The 25,837-nt window shown below is 39.9% G+C and overlaps 1 protein-coding gene across 3 annotated transcripts in view; it reads right to left on the bottom strand.

Annotated features, from left to right (window-relative positions):
* Positions 1-3,874: 3,874 nt before the first annotated feature.
* Positions 3,875-25,837, bottom strand: part of LOC126273191 (dTTP/UTP pyrophosphatase) — a 119,934-nt gene continuing 97,971 nt past the window's right edge. For all 3 annotated transcript variants that reach the window (XM_049976714.1, XM_049976715.1, XM_049976713.1), the window contains exons 4-5: positions 22,256-22,402; positions 3,875-4,205 (exon numbers count right to left, since the gene is read on the bottom strand). In XM_049976714.1, the coding sequence (XP_049832671.1) occupies positions 4,058-4,205; positions 22,256-22,402 (295 nt within the window). In that variant the 3' untranslated portion in view covers positions 3,875-4,057. The remainder of the gene's footprint in view (positions 4,206-22,255; positions 22,403-25,837) is intronic.

Below are 25,837 nucleotides of genomic sequence, written 5' to 3'. Positions count from 1 at the left end.
GCCACCGATAACAGGTGTTGTTGTGGTCATCAGTCCAAAGACTGGTTCCATGCAGCCCACCATGCTATGCTATCCTGTGCAAGCCTCTTCATCTCCAAGTAACTCCTGCAACCTACATCCTTCTGTATCTGCTTACTATAGTCATCTCTTGGTCTCCCTCTATGATTTTAACCCCCCCACTGCCCTGTCGCTGACTCGCCCCCCCCCCCCCCCCTTCCCGTAACAAACTCGTGTTTCCTTGATGCCTGAGAATGTGTACAACCAACTGATCCCTTCTTCTAGTCAGGTTGTACCACAAATTTCTCTTCTCCACAATACTATTCAGTACTTCCTCATTAGTTACATGCTCTACCCATCAGATCTTCAGCAATCTTCTGCAGACCACATTTCAAAATTTTTCTATTCTCTTCCTGTCAAAAATATTTATCGTCCATGTTTCACTTCCATACATGGCTACACTCCATAAAAATACTTTCAGAAAAAGACTTCCTCACACTTAAATTTACACTTGATGTTAACAAATTTCTCTTCTCCAGAAACACTTTCCTTGCCATAGCCAGTCTACATTTTATATCTTCTCTACTTTGACCATCATCAGTTATTTTGCTCCACAAATAGCAAAACTCATATACTACTTTAAGTGTCTCATTTCCTAATCTAATTCCTACAGTGTCACCTAATTTAATCCAACTACATTCCATTATCTTCATTTTGCTTTTTTTGATGTTCATCTTATATCCTTCTTTCAAGACACTGTCCATTCCGCGTAACTGCTCTTCCAGGTCCTTTGCTGTCTCTGATAGAATTACAATGCCATTGGCAAACCTCAACATTTTTATTTCTTCTCCATAGATTTTAATTCCTACTCCAAATTTTTCTTTTGTTTTCTTTACTGCTTGCTCAATATACAAACTGAATAACATCAGGGATAGGCTACAACCCTGTCTCACTCCTTTCTCAACCACTTCTTCCCTTCCATGCCCATCAATCTTGTAACTGCCCTCTGGTTTCTGTACAAATTGAAAATAGCCTTTTGCTCCCTGTATCTTACCTCTGCTACCTTCATAATTGATAGAGAATATTCCAGTCAACATTGTCAAAAGCTTCCTCTATGTCAACAAATGCTAGAAACGTAGGTTTGCCTTTCCTTAATCTATCTTTTAACATAAGTCATAGGGTCAGTATTGCCTCGCATGTTCCAATATTTCTATGGAATCCAAACTAATCTTCCCTGAGATTGGCTTTAACCAGTTTTTCCACTCATCTGTAAAGAATTCATGTTAGTATTTTGCAGCCATAACTTAAGCTGATAGTTCAGTAATTTTGACAACAGTCAACACCTGCTTTTTCTTTGGATAGAATTACTATATTCTTCTTAAGTCTGAGGGTATTTCACCTGTCTCATACATCTTCCTCACCAGATGGAAGAGTTTTGTCATGGTTGGCTCTCCCAAGGCTGTTAGAATTCTAATGGAATGTTGTCTACTCCCAGGGTCTTGTTTCAACTTAGGTCTTTCAGTACCCTGTCAAATTCTTCACGTGGTATCATATCTCCCATTTCATCTTCATCTAAGTCCTCTTCTATTTCTGTAAGATAAGGACTTCTCCCTTGTAGAGATTCTCAATATTCTCCTTCCACCTTTCTGCTATGCCTTCTTTGCTTAGGACTAGTTTTCCATCTGAGCTCTTGATATTCATGCAGGTGGTTCTCTTTTCTCCAAAGGTCTCTCTAATTTTCCTGTATCTGTCTTACCCCTAGTGACAACTGCTTGTACATCCTTACCTTTGTCCTCTACCCATCCCTGCTTAGCCACTTTGCACTTCCTGTCGATCTCATTTTTGAGAACTTTGTATTTCTTTTCGCCTTCTTCATTTGCTGAATTTTTTAGTTTCTCCCTTTATCAATCAAATTCAATATCTCTTCTGTTACCCAAAGACTTCTACTAGCCCTCATCTTTTTACCTGATTGATCCTCTGCTGCATTGACTATTTCATCTCTCAAAACTACCCAATCCAGTTCTTATCAGTTGTTCCACAATACTTCCTCTGAAATTCCCTAGAACCTCTGGTTATTTCAGTTTATCTAAGTCCCATCCTTAAATTCATGCCTTTTTTGCAGTTTCTTCAGTTTTAATCTGCAGTTCATAACCAATAAATTGTGGCGAGAGTAAACATCTGCCCCTGGAAATATCTTACAATCTAAAACCTGGTTCCAAAATGTCTGTCTTACCATGATATAATCAATCTGAAACTTTCCCATGTGTCCAGGTATCTTCCACATATACAGCCTTCTTTCATGATTCTTAAGCCAAGTGTTAGCTATGACTAAATTATGCTCTGTGCAAAATTCTACCAGGCAGCTTCCTCTTTCATTCCTTACCCCCAGTCTATATTCACCTACCACTTTTCCTTCTCTTACTTTTGTTATTATCGAATTCCAGTCCGCCATGACTATTAAATTTTTGTCTCCCTTAACTTTCTGAATAATTTCATTTATCTCATCATACATTTCTTCTGCCTCCTCCTCATCTGCAGAGCTAGTTAGCATATAAACTTTAACTACTGTGGCGGGTGTGGGCTTTGTGTCTATCGTGGAGGAAACAAGTAGTCTATACTAATAATAAAACTGATGTGCCTGTCTGTCTGTCTGTCTGAACACACGAATCTTCAAAATGACTCAATGAATTTTCATGGGGGTTTTCACAGGTAACATGAGCACAGTTTGGAGCAATGTATAGCCTTCATTTCATCAAATGGGATCACAGAACAGAAAATATTGTAATTTAAAGTGTTGAGAAATTAAAAGCATCGACCTCTGAGAGGGAGAATTAGGGAGAGGAACATCCTCCTTTCTTTACAACAGAGAACATAAACCATGTTAAAAATTATTGAATTTGTTGCATGATGCACACACTGTATAATGCATAACTCTTGCCATAGCAGGATGCATAGATGTGCACTCCTGGCTGTACCCCTCTGCACACACCACTCAGAAGTCATGCATTGGCTGGGGGGAGAGGGGGGAGTATCACAGGCTATGCTTACCCAAAGAGGCAGACACATGCAGACAGTTGACGTTATTGCACGTACAATGGCTTACCTACTCAACATCACAAAACTACTGATATATGCGAACAGCTGTGAGTAAAAAGTAGTCTGTTACTAGATGTGGTCTCTCATTCACTAAAATTGATGATACATGGGCCTGTTTCCAGAAGAGTGCACATGAAGTGCATCTGATTTACCCACTTGTTTTATTGTTATTGTTAGTTATTTCTTCTTCTTCTTCTTCTTCTTCTTCTTCTTCTTCTTCTTCTTCTTCCCCTTATCATTCTTGTTCACTTCATTCTTGTAGTTACCTCTTATGTATACTGTTATGGTAATACAAATGTTTTTAGAGTCACAGTTCCTCTCAAATTTCACGGCCACTTTATATAATTTTTAGGATGTTTATGTTTTGCACAAAATAGTTATCATGCAAGAGAAACATAAAGAAGAAAACTTCTTACAAACCCTATGTGAACAAACATACATAAGAAAGCTGTGTTCACTATCAATTAAAATTATTAAAGTGCAGTGCTGACTAACACATGTAACAACACACTTGGAAACGCAATCTTTCCATATCAAACATAACACACATTCATGCAAACACAACTCATACACACATGAGCACTGTCTCCGGCTGCCGAGACCAGTTGACAACTTAACATCTCTTCTATATTGTGGATAGTAATCTATCCTTTACAAGATATTAGTTATTCCATCTTGGAGTTTCTATATTTTAGTATCAAACCTTACTTGTATGTGAGCTACAAAGAAAAGAGGGAGAGAAATTTAGGTGAAAATTGATATGGTACAACAAGAAATACTAACAAGGTGCTAAAGAAATGTATTGTTGTGATTCTTGTTCTTGATAATAATAAACTCACTCACATCAATTGGCTGAACAGCAAAAATTCGTACATCACATATATCAACTCTATAAAATATGACTTACACTACCGTAGGCTCAGGCAATGGAAATAAGCAGTGACCTCAAAAGAGCAGTCATATACTATGAAACTTCTGCATCTTTATAAAGAGAAAGGATATTTTTACACAATGAATGCAAAGGTAGTCCCATAACTGTATAATAATCTCCTTCTATTTTTTCAATTAAACTTCCTCCCAGACCTTGAATCCCATAGCCTCCAGCTTTATCCCTGAAATTAGGACGAAAAAATATTAAAGAAATAACACAATTCACATACTTATTTAAAACATATATCTATTAGATTTAAATACGGTCATAGAGCTACTTTGTGGAAAGAGAAAAGCCCATGAAAGAGCATGATTATGTCAATTACTCTCAGACCTGTTCCTTTTAATTTTCTCTATCTTTAATATCCATCCATAAAAAAATGTTTCCCTTATTCTGAATGGTATAATTAATGGTTCAGAATGTCATTAAGTTTGTTTACAAGTCATTCACAAAATACCAGGTTGAGGGATGTAGTACAGAACACGGAGGAACAAAATTTTGGTCAGACACTTTCTTGCCATAGACTCCTGAACAGTTTATACACTGCTTTTCACCTCAATCTCTCTTTTCCTCACTTGCTGCAAAAAGAAAACACTGATAATATAATAATTTCATTTAGTTGAATTGCCTGGTCCAAGTATTTCAATTGGACGCAACTTTGGTGACTTGTGTGTTTTGAACATTCCCCAGCTGTCCGACCGAGGAAAGGACACCTAAAGTTTAACACTGAATCCAAATTAAATGTCATTTCTGGTTGCTCCTCACATCACTGAGAGATGAAGTCTGCACTTCAGAACTGATAATGTATTGTACAGCAATCACCTGCTGCACTAAACTTCTATTTTTCTCTTATTCTTTTTACCTAAGTGTCTCTTTCTGTCTATCTATTCTATCAATATCCTGTATTTACACAGGTTTTTTACTTTGTCAATACCTGTCGTATCAAAGATTGCATTACACATAAAAAGAAGACATTAATTTTAAAATAGGATTTTAATTTATGATGAACTCATTAAATGTCCAATAAAAGTAAAGTGTTTTACAGGTACTCTCTCTCTCTCTCTCTCTCTCTCTCTCTCTCTCTCTCTCTCTCTCACACACACACACACACACACACACACACACACACACACACAGAGAGAGAGAGAGAGAGAGAGAGAGAGAGAGAGAGAGAGAGAGAGAGAGAGAGAGAGATGTTGTCCAACAAGACCAAAATTTAGTATTTATGAGTAGTTTTGTGGGCACATGGTATAGGGGAGTGGGGCAAAGGAATTTTAATAACTGTAAGGGGGAAGATGTATAGGACAAAGTAAAGGTACAGTAGTAATAAGAGCTCTCAGAGGTACATGTGGTAAGGGGGGGGGGGGGGATGGAGAGCAGTTGGAAAGGGAAGTACAATGCCACGACATGGAAGAATGGGGTTAAAAAAAGACAGCAGAAGAAAAAGTAAGTGCAAGAGAGGGGGAAGGTGACACGTGACAATTGTGACAAGCGGAACTTTAGGCCATGGGGATGAAAGAATGGAGAATGTGCTAAAAGTATAGTTCCTATCTTTGTAGTTCAGTTCAAAGGATCAGGAGGGGGAGGGGTGTTGTTGTTACCTGCATATTACTATGCCTCCACCACCACTACTAGCACTAACACGGAGCATGCCGAGCATGCCACACATTTTAGTAGTGCGCTGTTCGGCTGCTCCCAGCCCCCACAAGAAGCTGGCAACCAAGGTCCAGCATCTAAATTCCCTGCAGCCGATAGCCAGCAGTCCCTGATGGGCAAATGTTCTTTATATTGTCATGCACTGGCTCTGGCTGGCAGTCTTGTACATGTCTATAATCTGTGTTATACTACTTATGTTTATGCTATCATGCCATGCTGTAATAAACAGAGGATTTCTTATAACTGTGTCTTTTACTGTGTTTTTAATTAGAACAGCAGTGACAATGAGTGCACATTCCATGTCCCCAACTTCAGTTATTGTTTTTTCATGTAACTTCAATCCCCTCTCCACCAGCAACAACTTACTACAGCCACACTGGAAAAATTTATGGCTACACTGACTGTTCCAGCTGTGCTGTATCAGGTGCACCCACCAGTATGACGACTGAGCTGAAGACTGGGAAGCTTATAAAAAATGTCTCCACAAAGCACTTCATACATTTTGGATGGATGTGGATACTTGGTAAGCTTTGTTTCTGCCTCATATGCACAAATGTCAATTAGCCCTTTTGCAGGAACTGGCCTCACTTTCTTTTGATGTCATTTGTAGTCTGTTATCTTCTTATCATCGTGAGTGCACACATGTCATTGCTGCTCATGTAGAATTTTACCAGGGCTGCAAGCACAGCTGCAGGGTTTGAGCTGTAATAGTCACTTTATTACCATACTTCCAAGGAATCCTATGCAGACACTGTGATTAGAGATGTGATCATCTGCCTAACACCCGATAAGGAAGTTAATCACTGAGCACTTCAGTGTGAGCATCCATCCTCAGATTAAGTTTTAAACATTACTCAGTCCTTTGCAGTTTCCTGTGGTGCAAAGTACAAGGGGATGTCACCTTCATCAACAATTAACCACATCAATGCATAGAAACAGGCTCACCAAGCAAAGAGAAAGTTGATGTAATTCAAACCACCAAACCTAGCCGCAACAGGCAACCCCATCAGCAACAACTGCTATGGCACTGTGCTACAATTATGTCATACCCGTCTTGCTACGTGCAGCATGAGGAAGCAGCATGCTCCAGGTGGTGGGTGTCATGCTACGTGCATTAAAAGAAAGGCCACATTGCTCCAGTTTTTCATGCTCAGTTTTACTCAGAAAAAACAGATGTTGAGATTCATTCATTTTCATCATTGTCTGCTTCATTCTATTTCATCATTGTCTGCAGGTCAGAGTAAGCTCTTTAATAGTGTCTGTGATGAACATATAATTGTTATTTCAAGTGGGCACCAGAGTGGTTGTTTCGCTCCTCAACTATCAAATATATGCATAGCTGGGCTCCCCACTTTTGGCTCCCATCAAACACCATTTGGCAAGTTACAATAAACAGCATATTCCACTTCTTTGTCGATTTAGTGTCACCATGACTTACAAATTTGTAATCCATCCTATCACATATCTGGTTGTTAATGACCCTGATAATGAATATTTATTTGGATTACACACTTTTGTTGCTTTTGAATTTTATTTTACTGACAATGAACATCTTATATTGGACCAGGTTCACTATCAAGACCTAGATGCATTGTGTAGCGGTTCGCCTACTTTTGTTTCTTCGTTTGTTGTCCTCGGTATTGACATACTGGCTGAAAAATGGTGTGTGGAAGTCAAACACGGAGTACTTTAAATGATGTAGCTAACAGATGCATAGTTATGTTTCACAGACTTTTACTTTCATTTTTCACAACCCTCCATATACACATTTAATAGGGCCAGTGCACTATTGTTTAATTTTCAATAAGCCTTATTAATAGTTTTCAGGCGAACCTCCACATACTGCTACAATAGTTTACTGTTGAATATCTATGAGAAGTAAAAACATAACCCCAGAAATCACAGTTCTTTCAGAATAATCAGGTATGTATGGAACAGACACTGTCATTGCTTTAACTCAAGGCCTATTGGTGTAACACTTATTTCACTGTTAAGTTGATGCATTGGTGGTGTTCTAACCAACACAGGTTCCTTGTCTGAAACTCTGCTGTGGACTGACTGTCTCATGACCAAAAATCGGGCCCATGTTTATCCTCACAATAATAGGTACTGAAACTACACTTTGTTCGAAGTTAAATTTACAGAAATTCCAATTAAAACTTAATTCATTAAATTAACTAAATACATCAAAAGATTCCGTCTTTTGAACAGTTTCTCCTATTAAAAGAGTTAAGCTGAATTATTTGTTTAAATGATGAGATTAACATATATAGTTACACAAACAATACTTTTGATGAAACTTAAAATTGCTTTGGAATTAATTAGCAGCTGGTTTTGATAACATGTTTCCAGCTAGAGCCAAATATATACTTTAAGAATACTAGCATTTTATCTTCCAAATGTTTGCAATAATTACAAAATCTATATTTGTTTATACGTCAACAACAGAATTTAAGTTATGAAACAATCACATATTTTGCCCTATAATGAAAGATAGTAACTAGGAATAATCAAAATAAATTAGAAAATCAATAATATACATAAAAATAAGCACAAAATTAGATACGGTATTAAATTCTTTAAAACTGAGGGTCAACCTTTCCCTTTTATGAAAATGCAGATTATACTCACATATGTTAATTGTAATTAGTTCAAAAATGAAAAAAATGAATTTAAGTTGGTAGATGGCAAAACAAGAGTGGAACAAAAAATATCCCAGCTTCCTTCATCACAATTGTGTTCTGGATTCCTCCCCCCCCCCCCCCCCCCCCCCCAAGGAATTAGGGGGTGTGAACAACTGCACTGCACACATCACACTTAAATCTTTGGTTGAGCCACAGTTTTTTCCAGGCATGGACAGTACCTGTGTCCTTACATAAACAGTTTAAGTTTGAACTGGATCAGTTGATGTCACTTGGCAATGTTCGTCTGATTTCAAGAAGTGAGTGGGCTACACCACTGGTGGCTGTCACCGTCCTGTCAGCTCCGACTTTGTGGAGACTTTAACGTTATCGTCTGTGCACTGTCTATTATTGACACATACAATCTGCCTTGAACAGCTGCTTGTTGTGAACATGTCTTTCAATCTTTTCAATATGAACATCTTGTCCAACGCTGTCCACGTCATTCATACCCTGGAATTCCTGACGACTTGTTCACTTTCACACCCAGCTTAATTAATTGGTTGAAAAACATGGACTTCAAGGTTTAATCTTTTGTATCAACTGTAGACTGTATAAAATCACCATATGATTAACTAATAAATAATATGAACATTTCTTGTTTGGGATGGCTGGCAACATAGCTGTTTTCCAATCCTTTTTGGAGTAACTCATAGCAGAGGTTCCCTGCTGTATCAACTATCTTGATGATAATGCAGTATTGGGCACTATAACAGAAGAACAGTTACATAACCTCTGTGGTTGTTTAAGTTCTGGGTTCACAGCTACTGCAGATGTAATCCTGGTGCTGTTAATGGGGAAGCCATCAATAGTCTGCCTTGCTTCTGTGTCATTTTGAAAACCCAACAAGTCTTCCTGTTCAGACAATAGATTGGGCCTGATGGGAAGCGGAGACAATGCAGCCACATTTTGTACTGTGACTTGGAGCGGAAATGTACCTCCTCATTATATTTAGCTAAAAACAAGGCCCGACATTGAAGATGACTGAGCAGCTTTGCCAGGAAAAGCAGCTGAAGAATGAAACAAGGAAACTAAAGATTTGTGACTGGAATTTTGTACCGTATGAGAATTGGTGAAATTTTTTTACAGCATAAACCATCGCAAGGGTTTCTTTTTCATCTTGCAAATAGTGCTGCTGCGCTGCATTGAGCATTTTAGATGCAAAAGTGATAGGTTGCTCAGAGCCATCCACATGATGAAGAGCCAGAAATGACCCCACCCCATACTGGGATGCATCCGTTTCCAAGACTAAATGTTTACCAGTTGGAAGGCAGTGAAACAAAGTGAGGAACATAATTTGCTCTCAAGCTGCACAAAGGCATGTTCACAAAGCAACTGGTGCAGTGGGTGAGCCACAGTGGTATCAGGAAGAAACCGGTGATACATGCTATTTTACCACAGAATACTTGTAGTTCCTGCAAATAGGTCACATGAGCAAAGCTGTAATGTAACAACATGCTGCTCCAGGGGTCAAACACCCTGCATGGAAAGTTCATGACTAAAATGTAGTGTGAGGAGGACCATGAGAGAGGCGTTCAATGAATTTGAAAGTAAAGTTCTATGTACTGGCTTGGCAGAAAATCCTAAGAAATTTTGGTCTTATGTCAAAGTGGTAGGTGGATCAAAACAAAATGTCCAGACACTCTGTGACCAAAATGGTATTGAAACAGAGGATGACAGACTAAAGGCCGAAATACTAAATGTCTTTTTGGAAAAGCTGCTTCACAGAGAAAGACCGCACTGTAGTTCCTTCTCTAGATTGTCGCACAGATGACAAAATGGTAGATATCGAAATAGACGACAGAGGGATAGAGAAACAATTAAAATCGCTCAAAAGAGGAAAGGCCGCTGAACCTGATGGGATAATGGTTTGATTTTACACAGAGTATGTGAAGGAACTTGCCCCCCTTCTTGCAGCGGTGTACCGTAGGTCTCTAGAAGAGCGCAGCATTCCAAAGAATTGGAAAAGGGCCAGGTCATCCCCGTTTTCAAGAAGGGAAGTCGAACAGATGTGTAGGACTATAGACCTATATCTCTAACGTCGATCAGTTGTAGAATTTTGGAACACGTATTATGTTCGAGTATAATGAGTTTTATGGAGACTAGAAATCTAGTCTGTAGGAATCAGCATGGGTTTCGAAAAAGACGGTCGTGTGAAACCCAGCTCGCGCTGTTCGTTCACAAGACTCAGAGGGCCATAGACATGGGTTCACAAGTAGATGCCGTGTTTCTTGACTTCCGCAAGGCGTTCGATACAGTTCCCCACAGTCGTTTAATGAACAAAGTAAGAGCATATGGACTATCAGACCAATTGTGTGATTGGACTGAAGAGTTCCTAGATAACAGAACGCAGCATGTCATTCTCAATTGAGAGAAGTTTTACGAAGTAAGAGTGATTTCAGGTGTGCCGCAGGGGAGTGTCATAGGACTGTTGCTATTCACAATATACATAAATGACCTTGTGGATGACATTGGAAGTTCACTGAGGCTTTTTGTGGATGATGCTGTGGTATATCGAGAGGTTGTAACAATGGAAAACTGTACTGAAATGCAGGAGGATCTGCAACAAATTGACGCATGGTGCAGGGAATGGCAATTGAATCGCAATGTGGAAAAGTGTAATGTGCTGAAAATACATAGAAAGAAAGTTCCCTTATCATTTAGCTACAATATAGCAGGTCAGCAACTGGAAGCAGTTAATTCCATAAACTACCTGAGAGTACGCATTAGGAGTGATTTAAAATTGAATGATCATATAAAGTTGATCGTTGGTAAAGCAGATAACAGACTGAGATTCATTGGAAGAATGTATGTGTGTGCCCTGCGCCTGCTACACGGACGTCTGAGTCACAGCTCTTGTACAAGATAAGTAATTTAAGTAGTAATAAACTGTTTTTTAACACTTTAAACTAATTTATTACGTTAATTATAGTGCTCTGCAAGCATACCATTAAAGGTTTTTGTCTTACTCGCGTATTTTCACAGTAATCACGTAAAGTTCATTTTGTTTACATATCGCGGCCAGGCCGAACTTTTGAGTTTTCAGATTAAACTTCATACCGCAATCTTAAGTGCATTTACTGATAGTTTAGTGTGCTAAATACGTTTGCTGCCCCTTTATATCTGTAGAGTATCGTCATCTCTTAAGTAATTTCCAGTAAAAAACTTCTGAACCACTGTTTACATAGTCGCGAGTAGGCCTAATTTTTCGTACACGTATTTTCATTGTTTTCCGGTAACTTAATTGTCTTTCTGTCACTAAAATAGATTTGTACCATGAGTGTAAAGTGCCTGACGTGCCGTAGGATCGTTAGCTCCGGGGTCTGGTGTGATGGATGTAGTAACTTTTTTCATTGGGGCGACTGTAGTGGCGTGGGAATTGGGAAAATGAGCGAGACTCATCAGTGGTTCTGTAGGCTATGCAGTAGAGATAGGAAGATTGTGGAACAGGAGGGGAAAATTGCTGCCCTTCAGGCTGAGTTAGATGAGGCTAGGCGAGAACTGGGCAGGTTAAGGGGGGAGAAGGGTAAACAGGGGTGGGAAGTGGCAACAGGCACGAGGAACAGGCCAAGAAATTCTTCTGACCGCTTTGTTATTAATGTACAAAATAGGTTTGACCTGTTGCCTCAGTCAGAAACTGATGAGCCTCTCACAGAAGTAGATGTACACAGGGCTCAACAAGCTTTCAGCAGCAAATTGATTAAGAATGTAGGGAAGTCTGCAAAGAGAAAGAAAGTCTTGTTGCTAGGTAGTTCGCATGCTAGGGGTGTGGGCCAACTTCTGCAGGATGAATTAGGGTTGGATTACCAGGTCACAAGTTTTTTCAAACCTAGTGCTGAACTTGGGCAGGTTACAGAGGATTTAGGTTCACTATGTAAAGGTTTTACTAAGGAAGACACCGTGGTTATTGTGGGTGGGCCGGGCAACAGTATTGACAGAGATCCGGGGTACAGCATAGAGTGTGACCTGGCAAAGATTGCATCGGCATCGAATCATACCAGTGTTGGGTTTGTGTCGGTTCTGGAACGCCACGACCGACCTCATTTGACCTCTTCTGTCAGGAGAGTTAATTTGGAGTTGGAACGGCTACTTGGATCTGGTGCGGGGTCACACATTGGTGTGGTTCGTGTTGATTCACTCTGTAGGTGGGACTATACTAGACATGGCCTACACCTCAACAGGAAAGGGAAGGGTAAACTGGCTGGGCTGATAGCAGGAAATTTAAAGGGGGGAGGAACTACATCTCATGGTGGAAACTCTTTTTTAGTGTAAGATCAGTGTCCAGTGGGAAACTCAGCCATGCAAGTACTAAAGATGTCAAAAAAGTTCAAGATAGTTGCAAAAGTAAAATGAAAAATGTTAGTATATTTCATCAAAATATTGGGGGATTGAACAATAAAATTGATGAGCTTCTGCTTTGTTTAGAAGATATAGAAACTGAGAATGTAATAGATGTACTATGCCTGTCTGAGCATCACATTGTCACTGATATGCAAAAGGTTAGCATCAATGGGTACAAATTAGCTGCACATGTAAGTAGAGATAATATGATGAGAGGAGGAGTTGCCATATATGTCAAAAGCTTCCACAGTGCAAAAAATTTAGAAACTAAAAAATTTTGTGTAGAGCAACATATGGAAGCATGTGCCACTGAACTTAAACTAAAGGATGGCACTTTCATAATTGTAACAGTGTATAGGTCCCCCTCAGGGAATTTCCAGCTATTTCTGGAAAACTTGGATGCTTTGTTGTGCTATCTGTCAGACAGGGGGAAGCAAATTATCATTTGTGGGGATTTCAATGTTGATTCCCTGAAAGAGTGTAATAGGAAGAATGACCTTTTAGTATTACTCAGTTCTTTCAATTTGAGCTCCGTCATTGATTTTCCTACTCGGATAACAAAGAACAGCAGTACATTGATAGATAACTTTTTTATAGACCAAGATAAGTTTAAGGACATAAATGCTTATCCTGTTGAGAATGGTCTTTCAGATCATAGTGCACAGCTTGTTACAGTACATGACATAGCTCCATGCAGTATAATAAATCAGACTTTCAAAGCAGTGCGTTCAATTAACAATATAAATGTTGCAAACTTTAGGGAAAGCCTACAGCAGCTAGACTGGGATGAAGTGTATAAGGAACCCGATGCAAACTTGAAATATAACTTATTTCACAATACATTTTTAAGGGTATTTGAAAATTGTTTTCCCAAGAAAATAGTTAAACATAATTCCAAGAAAACATATAATAAACCTTGGCTAACTAAAGGAATAAGAATATCTTGCAACCGCAAAAGAGAACTGTATCTAACAGCAAGATGGAGTACTGACCCCGAAATTGTTCAATATCATAAAAACTATTGTGCGGTACTAAGAAAAGTTATTAAAAAGTCCAGAAGCATGTGTATCATGTCTGAGATCAGTAACTCTGATAATAAAATTAAAGCAATTTGGAATATTATTGAAAGGGAAACAGGGCAACCAAGAGCACAGGAAGACTTTAGTGCAATAAAATTGAATGACAAGTGCACTAACAAACAATCAGAAATTGAAAATATTTTGAATAATCATTTTTTAAATGTTGTGGAGAAAATAGGATCTAGATCTTCACTAGAAGAGGCAAGGCTATTAATAGAAGAGGCCATACCTGCACAGTTTGAAACAGCTGTAATTCCACCAACCTCTCCCTCTGAAATCAGTAAAATAATAAACTCACTGAAAAGTAAAAGCTCTTACGGAATTGATGGCATTTCCAGCAAAGTACTTAAAGCTTGTTCCCCACAGATAAGTAGAATTCTCAGCCACGTATGTAATAGCTCTTTGGAGCAGGGTGTTTTCCCTGATAGACTGAAATATGCCATTGTAAAACCATTGCATAAAAAGGGGGATATGTCGGATGTCAACAACTACCGCCCAATCTCTCTTCTGACAGCTCTATCAAAAATTTTTGAGAAAGTAATGTATTCAAGAGTAGCCTCCCATATTTGTAAAAATAAAGTACTAACAAAATGTCAGTTTGGTTTTCAGAAAGGCTTTTCAACAGAAAATGCTATATATGCTTTCACTGATCAAATATTAAATGCTCTGAATAACCGGACATCACCCATTGGTATTTTTTGTGATCTCTCAAAGGCCTTTGATTGTGTAAATCATGGAATTCTTTTAGATAAGCTAAATCATTATGGTTTGAGTGGGGCAGTGCACAAATGGTTTAATTCATACTTAACTGGAAGAATGCAGAAAGTTGAAATAAGTGGTTCGTGTAATGTTAAAACAGCTGATTCCTCAAACTGGGGTGCTATCAAGCACGGGGTCCCACAGGGTTCGGTCTTAGGTCCTTTACTGTTCTTGATATACATTAATGACTTACCATTCCACATTGATGAAGATGCAAAGTTAGTTCTTTTTGCTGATGATACAAGTATAGTAATAACATCCAAAAACCAAGAACTAAGTGATGTAATTGTAAATGATGTTTTTCACAAAATTATTAAGTGGTTCTCAGCAAACGGACTCTCTTTAAATTTTGATAAAACACAGTATATACAGTTCCGTACAGTAAATGGCAAAACTCCAGTAATAAATATAGAATTTGAACAGAAGTCTGTAGCTAAGGTAGAATTTTCAAAATTTTTAGGTGTGTCCATTGATGAGAGGTTAAACTGGAAGCAACACATTGATGGTCTGCTGAAACGTCTGAGTTCAGCTACGTATGCTATTAGGGTTATTGCAAATTTTGGTGATAAGAATCTCAGTAAATTAGCTTACTATGCCTACTTTCATTCACTGCTTTCGTATGGCATCATATTCTGGGGTAATTCATCGTTGAGTAGAAAAGTATTCATTGCACAAAAACGTGTAATCAGAATAATTGCTGGAGCCCACCCACGGTCATCCTGCAGACATCTATTTAAGGATCTAGGGATCCTCACAGTAACCTCACAGTATATATATTCCCTTATGAAATTTGTTGATAATAATCCAACCCAATTCAAAAGTAATAGCAGTGTGCATACCTATAACACCAGGAGAAAGGATGATCTTCACTATGCAGGGTTAAATCTGACTTTGGCACAGAAAGGGGTAAATTATGCTGCCACAAAAGTCTTTGGGCACCTACCAAACAGCATCAAAAGCCTGACAGATAGCCAACTAACATTTAAAAATAAATTAAAAGAATTTCTAGATGACAACTCCTTCTACTCATTGGCTGAATTTTTAGATATAAAGTAAAAAAAAAAAAAAAAAAAAAAAAAAAAAAAAAAAAAAAAAAAAAAAAAAACCTTAATCATTAGTGTCATGCAATATTTTGTGTAATGTAATTTCTTGTACAGACATCTTTTATTAACCTGACACGTTCCACATCATTACGAAGTATCGTATTCATGATCTATGGAACAAGTATTAATCTAATCTAATCTAATCTAATCCTAAGGAAATGCAATCCAAACACAAAGGAAGTAGGTTAGAGTACGTTTGTTCGCCCACTGCCTGAATACGGCTCAGCAGTGTGGGATCCGTATCAGATAGAGTTGATAGAAGAGATAGCGAAGATCCGATGGAGAGCAGTGCGCTTCGTTACAGGATCATTTAGGAATCGGAAAAGCGTTATGGAGATGATAGATAAACTCCAGTGGAAGACTCTGCAGGAGAGATGCTCAGTAGCTCGGTACGGGCTTTTGTTGAAGTTTCGAAAACATACCTTCACCGAGGAGTCAAGCTGTATATTGCTCCCTCCTATGTATATCTTGTGAAGAGACCATGAGGATAAAATCAGAGAGATTAGAGGCCACACAGAGGCATACCGACAATTCTTCTTTCCACGAACAATAAGAGACTGGAATACAAGGGAGAACTGATAGAGGTACTCAAGACACCCTCCACCACACACCGTCAGGTGGCTTGCAGAGTATGGATGTAGATATAGAATACACAATAAAGTGTAGAAAAAGTATTGACTTTATAAGATTACACTTAAGATATGTGGTTTACAAGACTATTGATGGCTTCCCCATTAACAGCACCAGGATTGCATCTGCAGTTGCCATGGACCCAGAGCTTAAACAAGAGGTGCACACGATATGAGACAGGTGGCCTGATCATCCTTCAGGCCGGGTGACCCACCCAAGCATAACTTCTATGCTTTCAGTCATCATCTTTCCCTGTTAGATGGTGTATTTTATTGTTGACCGAAGGGGGTATTCCCCATATAATGATTCCAACAATGTTGTGTAGGGGCTAGGGAGGTCTCAAACTGTTACACGAAAGTCATTGAGGAGCCTCCCACACTAAACAGTTGGCACATTGTCATGTGTTCTGATCTGGTACTAATCACGAAGTGGAGTGCCTGGTTGTTGACTGCCACAAATAATCAGATCAACAAACAGCACTGTGCTAGAATCCATGCTACCACAAGAAAGAATTCATATCAACTCTGTGGGAGCATTTAGACACTTTCTGTTTGTTGGTTGCAGGTGCCTTTTCCAAGTTTCCTTGTGCTTTTCACTGTCCGTCTACCACAGAAGATGCAATGGTCAAGGCACCATCAGCCATTTTCTCTATTGAAGGCCTACCTAGTACAGTGGTTTCATGGAGAATGGTCATGAAGTTTTGGCTCAATCCTTTCAGTATTTTTGTTCACACAATGGCATCTGTCATATCATGGCACCTCCCTTTCATCTACAATCCAATGGCAAGGCAGAATGTCTCATGCAGACTTTCAAAATGGAAGTACATAAGTATGCCACAGAATTTCCAGTGGAAGAGGCCCTTATCTTCTTTCTCAGTCCTTACAGAATGACTCCAATCATGCACAAAAGGCCAGCCAAACTCTTGCTTGGCCGCCAGCCTTGGACGCTGCTCCATCTCCTGCTGCTGAGCAGCCATCCTGCAGTCGTTCTGACATCATTGTAGTCTGCACCCGAAACACTGCCCTGGGCCTGAGGGTTCAGAAGACACCAGCATTGGACTCCAGGTATCATCCACAGCCAATGCAGGAACCATGTGTTCATGGTGTGTACAGACAAGTGCCTTGTGGCATGCCACTACAATCAGGTGGGTGCTGACGCCTCCCGGCAAACTGTCGTGCCAGTACCTCTTCCACCATCACTGCTATTCACTGTGGGCAGCATGCCAGCTGGACCCCCCCCCCCCCCCCCCCCCCCCCGTTTTACCGTGGTCTCAGGCTACTCCACCAGTGACATGGTCCCATATGTGGCTCTGCCTCTCAATGCCCCTGCAGTGTCTTCACTCAAGGAGAGGTGTGAGGGGGATGCCGAAGCTTCATCGGCACACCTCCAAGTACCTTCTACAACAATGCAGGTGCCTCCTACACTGATGCAGGTGATGCCTGCAATGACACCAACACATACTGCCCTCCTGCCAGTGCCACCTACTTTACCTCCAGACACCACAGCTCCCCTGCTCCCAACACCTAATGATGAGCCTGATGTCAACATGACCCCTGCCTGTAGGGTCACTTACTCTCCTGCAGGTGGAGGGGTGGGGTGGGGGGGGTGCATGTTTGTTTTCATGTTGTTTACACCTGTACTCACTGGTTTTCATGGACCAGGAACTGTTCATGTTCAGGATAACCACTTCATACATTAAGAATGTGTCAATTACCAGTGCATCATGGACAAGAAGACATCTAGTGGTCCATCCCCCCCCCCCCCCCCCCCTCCCAAGGAAGGTGGGGTGTATAACCCAGACATTACTATACCTCTGCCACTGTATCATGGCGCATTTCACACGTTTGAGTAGTGTGCTGTTCAGCTGCTCTTGGCTCCCACCAAAGGCTGCTGACCTTGATCAAGCACCATGGTCGTTGTTAGCCGATAGTGAGCACTCCTTGGTGGGCAAATGCTCTTTATATTGTCATGTACCGGCTTTGGTCAGCAGTCTTGTACATGTTTCTAAACTGTATTATACTACTTATGTTTATACTTTCATGTAGTGACCTAATAAACAGTGGATTTCTTATAACCATGTCTTTTATTATGCTCAGAGTTAGACCACAAGCAGGAATTATGGCCTAAGTGATACTAGTGATAGGGAAAACTGGCCAGTGGCTGGCACAAAATGGCCATGATTTGTTGATGTCAGGAAATAAGTAAAGCAAGAAATCTGATTTTTAACTAGCTGTCTTGTAAAGACTCTGAAAAGGATATCAACATATTTGTTAACTCCTATTTCTCATTGCAATGCAGCACCCACAGATGTCAAGACTGTAGGGGACGGATTTCTAAATATGGTGCAGGTGACAGTTGTTAAAATGGATGTACTGTTCATGAGTAGAGCTTTTGATAAGGACAAAAATGTTCATGGAGCCACTTTCATCTATTCTATTACCAAAGCATATAGATGAAAGAAGTATCATATTCTTTTTCTTTTTTGGCACTTACAAGACTACTGTCAAACCATTTTGATATCTAAACTACTGTTTATTTCATGCTACTTCCCACTCCTAAATTCAGGAGGAAGTTCAGTTTTATTTTTATGAACAGCTCCAATCAAGTTGAGTTTCTTCTTGCTTTTTAGATATTTGTATTCCCTGTGGCCTGCTTCATTTGCTGAATATTTATATTTTCTACTTTCATCAATTACATTCAACAATATCCAAGGCTTTTTACAGTGCTTTGTCTTTTTTAGATGGAAACTAACAGTGTGAATATCTCCTACTCGAGCCATCATATTCAACTAATATTTCAATGACTTACGTAGATGTTCTGGTTGTGATGATGATGAAGCAATTCTTTAGCCAAGCTGCAACTAGTAAACTGCTATTGTATTATGGTTAGTCCCCTCAGTTGTCTTCCTCGGGTGAATTACCAGATATTGCAGTGAGTTTGAAACTTTGTATGGCTCATCTGGCTGTTTTCCAATGTAGATTTCCATGGCAAGGACATACCAAGTCTTGGCATCAAAGAGCATCAGATTTTTCAGCCCATACTTCAACGGTTTGCTTGATTTATACTGGTGAAAACTACACTTTCAGAAGAAGGTAACTAACTGTTCACCCACTGTAGTATATTCGGACACTATATAGTTCTTGTTATATTTTGTCTCTAACAGTTCAAGTATTTACTTAATAGGTGCAAGTTTGCCTACTTTCCTTCTCTCTTGACACCTTTGAATGTCAACAAACCATATGTATCTTAACAAGCACAGGAACCAGTGCTCATTGTAGTGTGAAATCTCTCCATTCCTAAACCATCCATGTCCCACAGGTAATTTAGATTCATATTTCCAGAGCAATAAAAAAGGCCTGGTTAAGTTGTTATTGTTGATGCAGCTCTCCATGCTACTCTATCCTGTGGAAGCTTCTTCATCTCCAAGTAACTACTGCACCTTATGTCCTTCTGAATTTGCTTAGTGTATTCGTCTCTTGGTCTCCCTCTACGATTTTTACCCTCCAAGCTCCCCTCCAATACTAAATTGGTGATCACTTGATGCCTCAGAACATGTCCTACCAATCGATCCCTTCTTCTAGTCAAGTTGTGCCACAAATTCCTCTTCTCCCCAATTCTATTCACTACCTCCTTATTAGTTGCGTGATCTCTCCATCTAATCTTCAGCATTCTTCTGTAGCAAGACAATTTTAAAGTTTCTATTCTCTTCTTGTCTAAACTATTTATTGTCCATATTTCACATCCATACTCCATACAAACACTTTCAGAAAAAGACTTCCTGACACTTAAATCTATACTCAATGTTAACAAATTTCTTCTGAAGAAACACTTTTCTTGCCATTGCCAGTCAACATTTTATATCCTCTCTACTTCTATCATCATCAGTTATTTTGCTCCCCAAATAGCAAAACTCATCTAGTACTTCAAGTGAGTCATTTCCTAATCTAATTCCCTCAGCATAACCTGATTTAATTAGACTACATTCCATTATCCTCATTTTGCTTTTGTTGGTTTTCATGTTATATCCTCCTTTCAAAACACTGTCCATTCCGTTCAACTGCTCTTCCAGATCCTTTGCGGTCTCTGACAGAGTTACAATGTCTTTAGCAAACCTCAAAGTTTTTACTTCTTCTCCATGTATTTTAATTCCTACTCCAAATTTTTCTTTTGTGCTCTTTACTGCTTGCTCAATATACAGATTGAATAACTTCAGGGATAGGCTACAACCCTGTTTCACTCCTTCCCCAACTACTGCTTCCCTTTCATACCTCTTGACTCTTATAACTGCCACCTGGTTTCTGTACAAATTGTAAATGGCCTTTCACTCCCCACATGTGACACCTGCCACCTTCAGAATTTGAAAGAGAGTATTCCAGTCAACATTGTCGAAAGCTTTCTCTAAGTCTATAAATGCTAGAAAGGTAGGTTTGCCTTTCCTTTATCTGCCTTCTAAGGTTAAGTCCTGAATAAGTAAAGCAGCAAAAGCCTCAATTTCAGCCACATCTGTCTCTTTGGCATTTTGTTCCTGGGCAAAATTCCCCAAAATGGATTTTGTTCACATATTAGTACAGCCACACATCTTTTTTCGAACATAAATTCATCAAAAAACAAAAGGTAGATCTTTAAGTTCAATTTCACACATCTGGCTAAACCTCTCGCACCTGACAAGTGGCTAACAGTATTCTGAAGTTGTGTCTTTACATTTATTGGTGAAGAGTCATTTGTAGGTAGTGGGGGCAGGCGTGGGAATTACAAGGATAAATAATCACTCACACTCCCGTAACTTACTATGAATGCCTTCATTCTCGCAGTGTATACACAATGCGTTTAGCATAGAGCTCTAACTACAGAGAACTGATCTGGCAAAGGTACTGTTGTTCTTGCTGCGGTAGGGCAGCGATATTATTGGGGGGGGGGGGGGGGGAATTGTATGATGATGATGATGATGATGATTGGTTTGTGGAGTGCTCAACTGCATCATCATCAGTGCCCGTACGAAGTCTCAACTTTTACACAGTCCAGTATTTTTACTCAATCCAGTCTTGCCATTGTCACGAATGATGATGAAATGATGAGTACAACACAAACACCCAGTCCCCGGGCAGAGAAAATCCCCAACCTTGTCAGGAATCAAACCCGGGACCTGGTGGATTGGTGGATGAGAGGCAGCACTGGCTGGGGTGTGGGGCTGCGGAGGGGGGGGGGGGGGGGGTGTAGAGCCAGCGGTTCTAAGTCCCCACACCTCCATCCATTTCATTGATTTTTCTTTTCCCAATAGAAATTGTTATTCTCAAGAAATATTTCATTCTCATCGCCATTAATCTCTATATCAGTTACACGCTCCAATTTTTCAAATCGTGAGATGATTCTGAAACTGATTTACCATTTTCCATTGTTTGATTTACAATACATTTTCTCTGCTTCACCTTCAAGTAATCTATATTCAACTTTCATTTTCCTCATATGTGCACACATGTAGATTGCAGGACTTTCTCACTTGGGAAGCAGAATTGTAGTACTAGACAACAATAAGTTCATGTAACAAACATGAAATGTGACAACAATGAAACAGTTGCAAAATTTTAAAAACATACAATTGGTATTATTTTGATTTTTGTTACAATAGGACAGGAATTTAGTGCCCTGAACACCCCAGGGTAAGTTTTTGGCAACTCAACAAGAATGATAACTGAAACTTAGTGTATTCTAATGCTGTTACTTACATAACTGTTAGACAGAAATCAGCTTGCAGGACTTTTAGAGAATTATGAAAATTTAAACTAATAATACAAGTAGCTTTTAATGTGTGGGGTGCCCACAGTACGTTATGACAGCACTTAACAGTTAAGTTAAGGGGGAGAAGATGATGAAAATTTGTTTTCTGTGTAATTACATGAGCTGTTACTTATGTCTAGGCTTCACTCATCAAGGTGACTGGTTGCTTAATTTTTGTTTATCGAAAATCATGAAGTATGTACTTACATTGGCTCTCCTGTTTTTACGTAGCCACTGATTATCTCAGGTGTAAGTTGGCCAAAGTAAACTTTGGTGCTTTCACAAAACTTCACAACTTTATCCTTTTTGACTACAATTATTCCTGTGTACACAGTGTGTGGTCTTCCACTAAGCCTACAAATAGAAAAATAGTCTATATGACAAGAGCTCAAATGAAATAATTTGTAATGAGAAAACAAAAATCACTAATGAAGACGTTTGATGTTGTTTTTACCTTCACATTTTTGAAAGTTAAATGCTACTCTTCATTATCCTCTAAATTGTAGGAGTTGTTTAGTTTTCAAATTATTCTAATCACAATCTTGTTTGATTTATTCCTAATTTTTCTGGAAGATCATTCAACATTCTTGTAGTAATGTTTTACTAAATTTCTTCTACCATTCATTTAAGTTATTTTCATTCAGTAATTATTATTATGAAGATATTTCTTGTGCATCACTTTCACTTAGTGTCCCTATATCATATACCAAATATACAAATTATTTGCAGATGTGATGTAAAGGTTGAAACAAAAACTGAACAGAACTTTTCAGGCTCAATCATTATCCATGTTTCATCACTATAAAATATTGTGCTGGAAGAATATGAGAAAATCCTTCTTTTAAACTGCCATTTAACATTAAACAACATCTTTACCTTAAACATTAAAATACTAAAATGAATAAAATGTTGTCTACAGGAATGTTTTACTAGCTTTCAAACACATTTTGCTCTGTCAGTCACAATAAATTTTTGGAGAAACTTAGGTTTATGGATTTCAAGATACAGTGCATAATTTGTTCATTTCATATTTAACTGACAGGAAGCAGACAGTTGCATTAGACAGCTCAAACAGCTTCCATCTCTGCCTCTGGGCAGATAACTATCGGTCCCCCCCCCCCCCCCTCCCCCCCCCCCCCCCCCCCCCCCCACACACACACACACACACACACACACACACACACAGTCCAGGCCGACTGCATTCATTGTGTCAGTACTAAAACTTTGACTGGGATGAAGGAGAATGTGTTGGGTGATGGGACACAAGTGGGTGGGGGCCTAAAGGAGGTAGAGTGTGGAAAGGAGGGCTGGAAATGTCTGGCTGACAGCTGGGAACAAGAGGTTCATAGTAGTTGGCCCCATAAGCCCTGAGAAGAAGGAGTGAAATAGGAGGGAGAGGGGGGTGACAGAACAGGGAAAGGGAAGATGGGAGGGGGGGGGGGGGGGGAGGGTGAAATGTGAGTGAATTTAAGGTGAGGGACAGGCAGTAGTGGAGACTGAAACAAGGAAAATTATGGGACTGAACAATGTGTTGTGAGAACAGCTCCCTTTCTGTAATTCAAGGAAGCTGGTGCTAGAGCAAAAGATCCAGGCTATACAGGTTGTGAAATAGCCACTGACTCAAGCATGTTGTGGTCCGCAGTGTGTTCTGCTATTGGATGGTCCATTCTGCTACTGGTCACACTTTGCAGCTGGCCATTCATTTGAATGGAGAATTTGTTGGAGGTCATGGAAATTACACACACACACACACACACACACACACACACACACACACACACACCGAGGGAGGACTCGAACCTCTGACGGGGGGAGCCACGTGGACTGTGACAAGAAACCTCAGACCACGCAGCTACGCCGTGCAGCTTTGGAGGTCATGCCCACATAAAATGTTGTGCAGGAACTGCAGCTGAGCTGGTATATGATGTGGCTGCTTGCACAATAGGGCTGGGGGACGGTAAATTACTGCTTGTGGAAGCATGCAGGGACATGGAAGTAGAGACGGTATCTGTCTAATAGGACAGGATAGCCTGTGAGGAGACTTGAGTTGGATGTTCTGGGTGGTTTATTGGACAGGTGTCAGGACTTCCTACAGACTCATGTGGCAAGAGCTTAAGGGTGAGTGCGATGTAAGAACCGATGAGAATGTAGCATAGACTGGGTGGGTGGCTTCGCTCCAGAACCCAGTGTCCAATATCACTGTCTCTTCTGCTTTTAGCTCTCGAGGAGGAATGGACTCTCATTCAGACACACCACTGAAAGCGTCCCCAGCAGAATTCAAGTCATCATAAAAGCAAAGGGCCATATTAATGTCCACTAATAAACGTCTGGATACTTTTCATCAGACAGTGAAGATTGGAACTGTCCTTGAAACACATCTTTTGATCCCATGATCCTCCTGACCTCCATCTCTGCTGCCCCTTCTCCACACCCAACTTTACCCCTGCCTCATCATTCTAACTTCACTCATAGTACACCTACACCCTCTTCTCTGCAGTACCCATCTCTGTTTCACCCCCCCCCCCCCCCACTCACACTGCACGTGTGCGTGTGGGGGGGGGGGGGGGGGGCAACGCGTGTGTCTGCTCTGTATTTCTGAGATCTTGTTTTCCTGAAAGCTAGCGAAGTTATTGACCTCATTTATGTGGTTTTCGTTGAGTCTGTGTCTCTACTACTATGTGAGTAGTTATCTTCGTTTCTTAATTTATTTATAAAGCTGACCTAGTTCTCTTTGCTTATGATGCAAGTATCCCAACCAAGTCCTGCAGAGATACTGCACCAAAATCACTGAATGGTTTTCAGTAGTTGGTCTGTACCTCAGTTCTGTATGGAATATATCATGAATAATAATAAAGCATGGAAGAAAGAAAATAATTATCAGTATCACTCAGCAGTGATGACCAAATTAACAGTTCACTATTGGACAGAGAAACAGACATTGGATTCAATGCCCCACTCACAAATTATCGCACTATCCAAGTCTTTGCTACACACCCAGTAGAACACTAATTATGATTAAGCCATGCACTTGTGGCAGAGAAAAGTTGAGGAATATTTCCATGAGAACAACATACACTGAATCGCCAAAGAAACTGGTATAGGCATGTGTATTCAAATACAGAGATATGTAAACAGCAGAATACGGTACTGCTGGCAACACCTATATAAGACAACAAGTGTCTGTCGTAATTGTTAGATCAGTTACTGTTGCTACAATGGAAGGTTATCAAGATTTAAGTGTGTCTGAGCATGGTGTTATAGTCAGCACAGGAGTGACGGGACACATCACTTCCGAGATAGCGATAAAGTGGGGATTTTCCCAGATGAGTGTACCGTTGAATCTGCTAAAACATCAAATCATTGACATCACAGTAGCTGGAAAAAGATACTGCAAGAAAGGGACCACCAACAACTGAAGAGAATCATTCAATGTGACAGAAGTGCAACTCTTCCACAAACTGCTGCAGATTTCAATGCTGGGCCATCAACAAGTGGCAGTGTGTGAACCATTCAATGAAACATCATCGAAAATATATTAAAAACAAAGATTCCAAGACTTACCAAGCGGGAAAGCGCCGGTAGACAGGCACAATAAAATAACACACAAACACACACACAAAACTACGAGCTTTCGCAACCGGCGGTTGCTTCGTCAGGAAAGAGGGAAGGAGAAGGAAAGGTGAAAGGATGCGGGTTTTAAGGGAGAGGGTAAGGAGCCATTCCAATCCCAGGAGCGGAAAGACTTACCTTAGGGGGAAAAAGGATAGGTATATACTCGCACACAGACAC

The sequence above is a fragment of the Schistocerca gregaria genome, chromosome 5 (assembly GCF_023897955.1).
Source record: "Schistocerca gregaria isolate iqSchGreg1 chromosome 5, iqSchGreg1.2, whole genome shotgun sequence".
NCBI lineage: Eukaryota > Metazoa > Arthropoda > Insecta > Orthoptera > Acrididae > Schistocerca > Schistocerca gregaria.
This window is presented reverse-complemented; position numbering and strand designations above follow the sequence as displayed.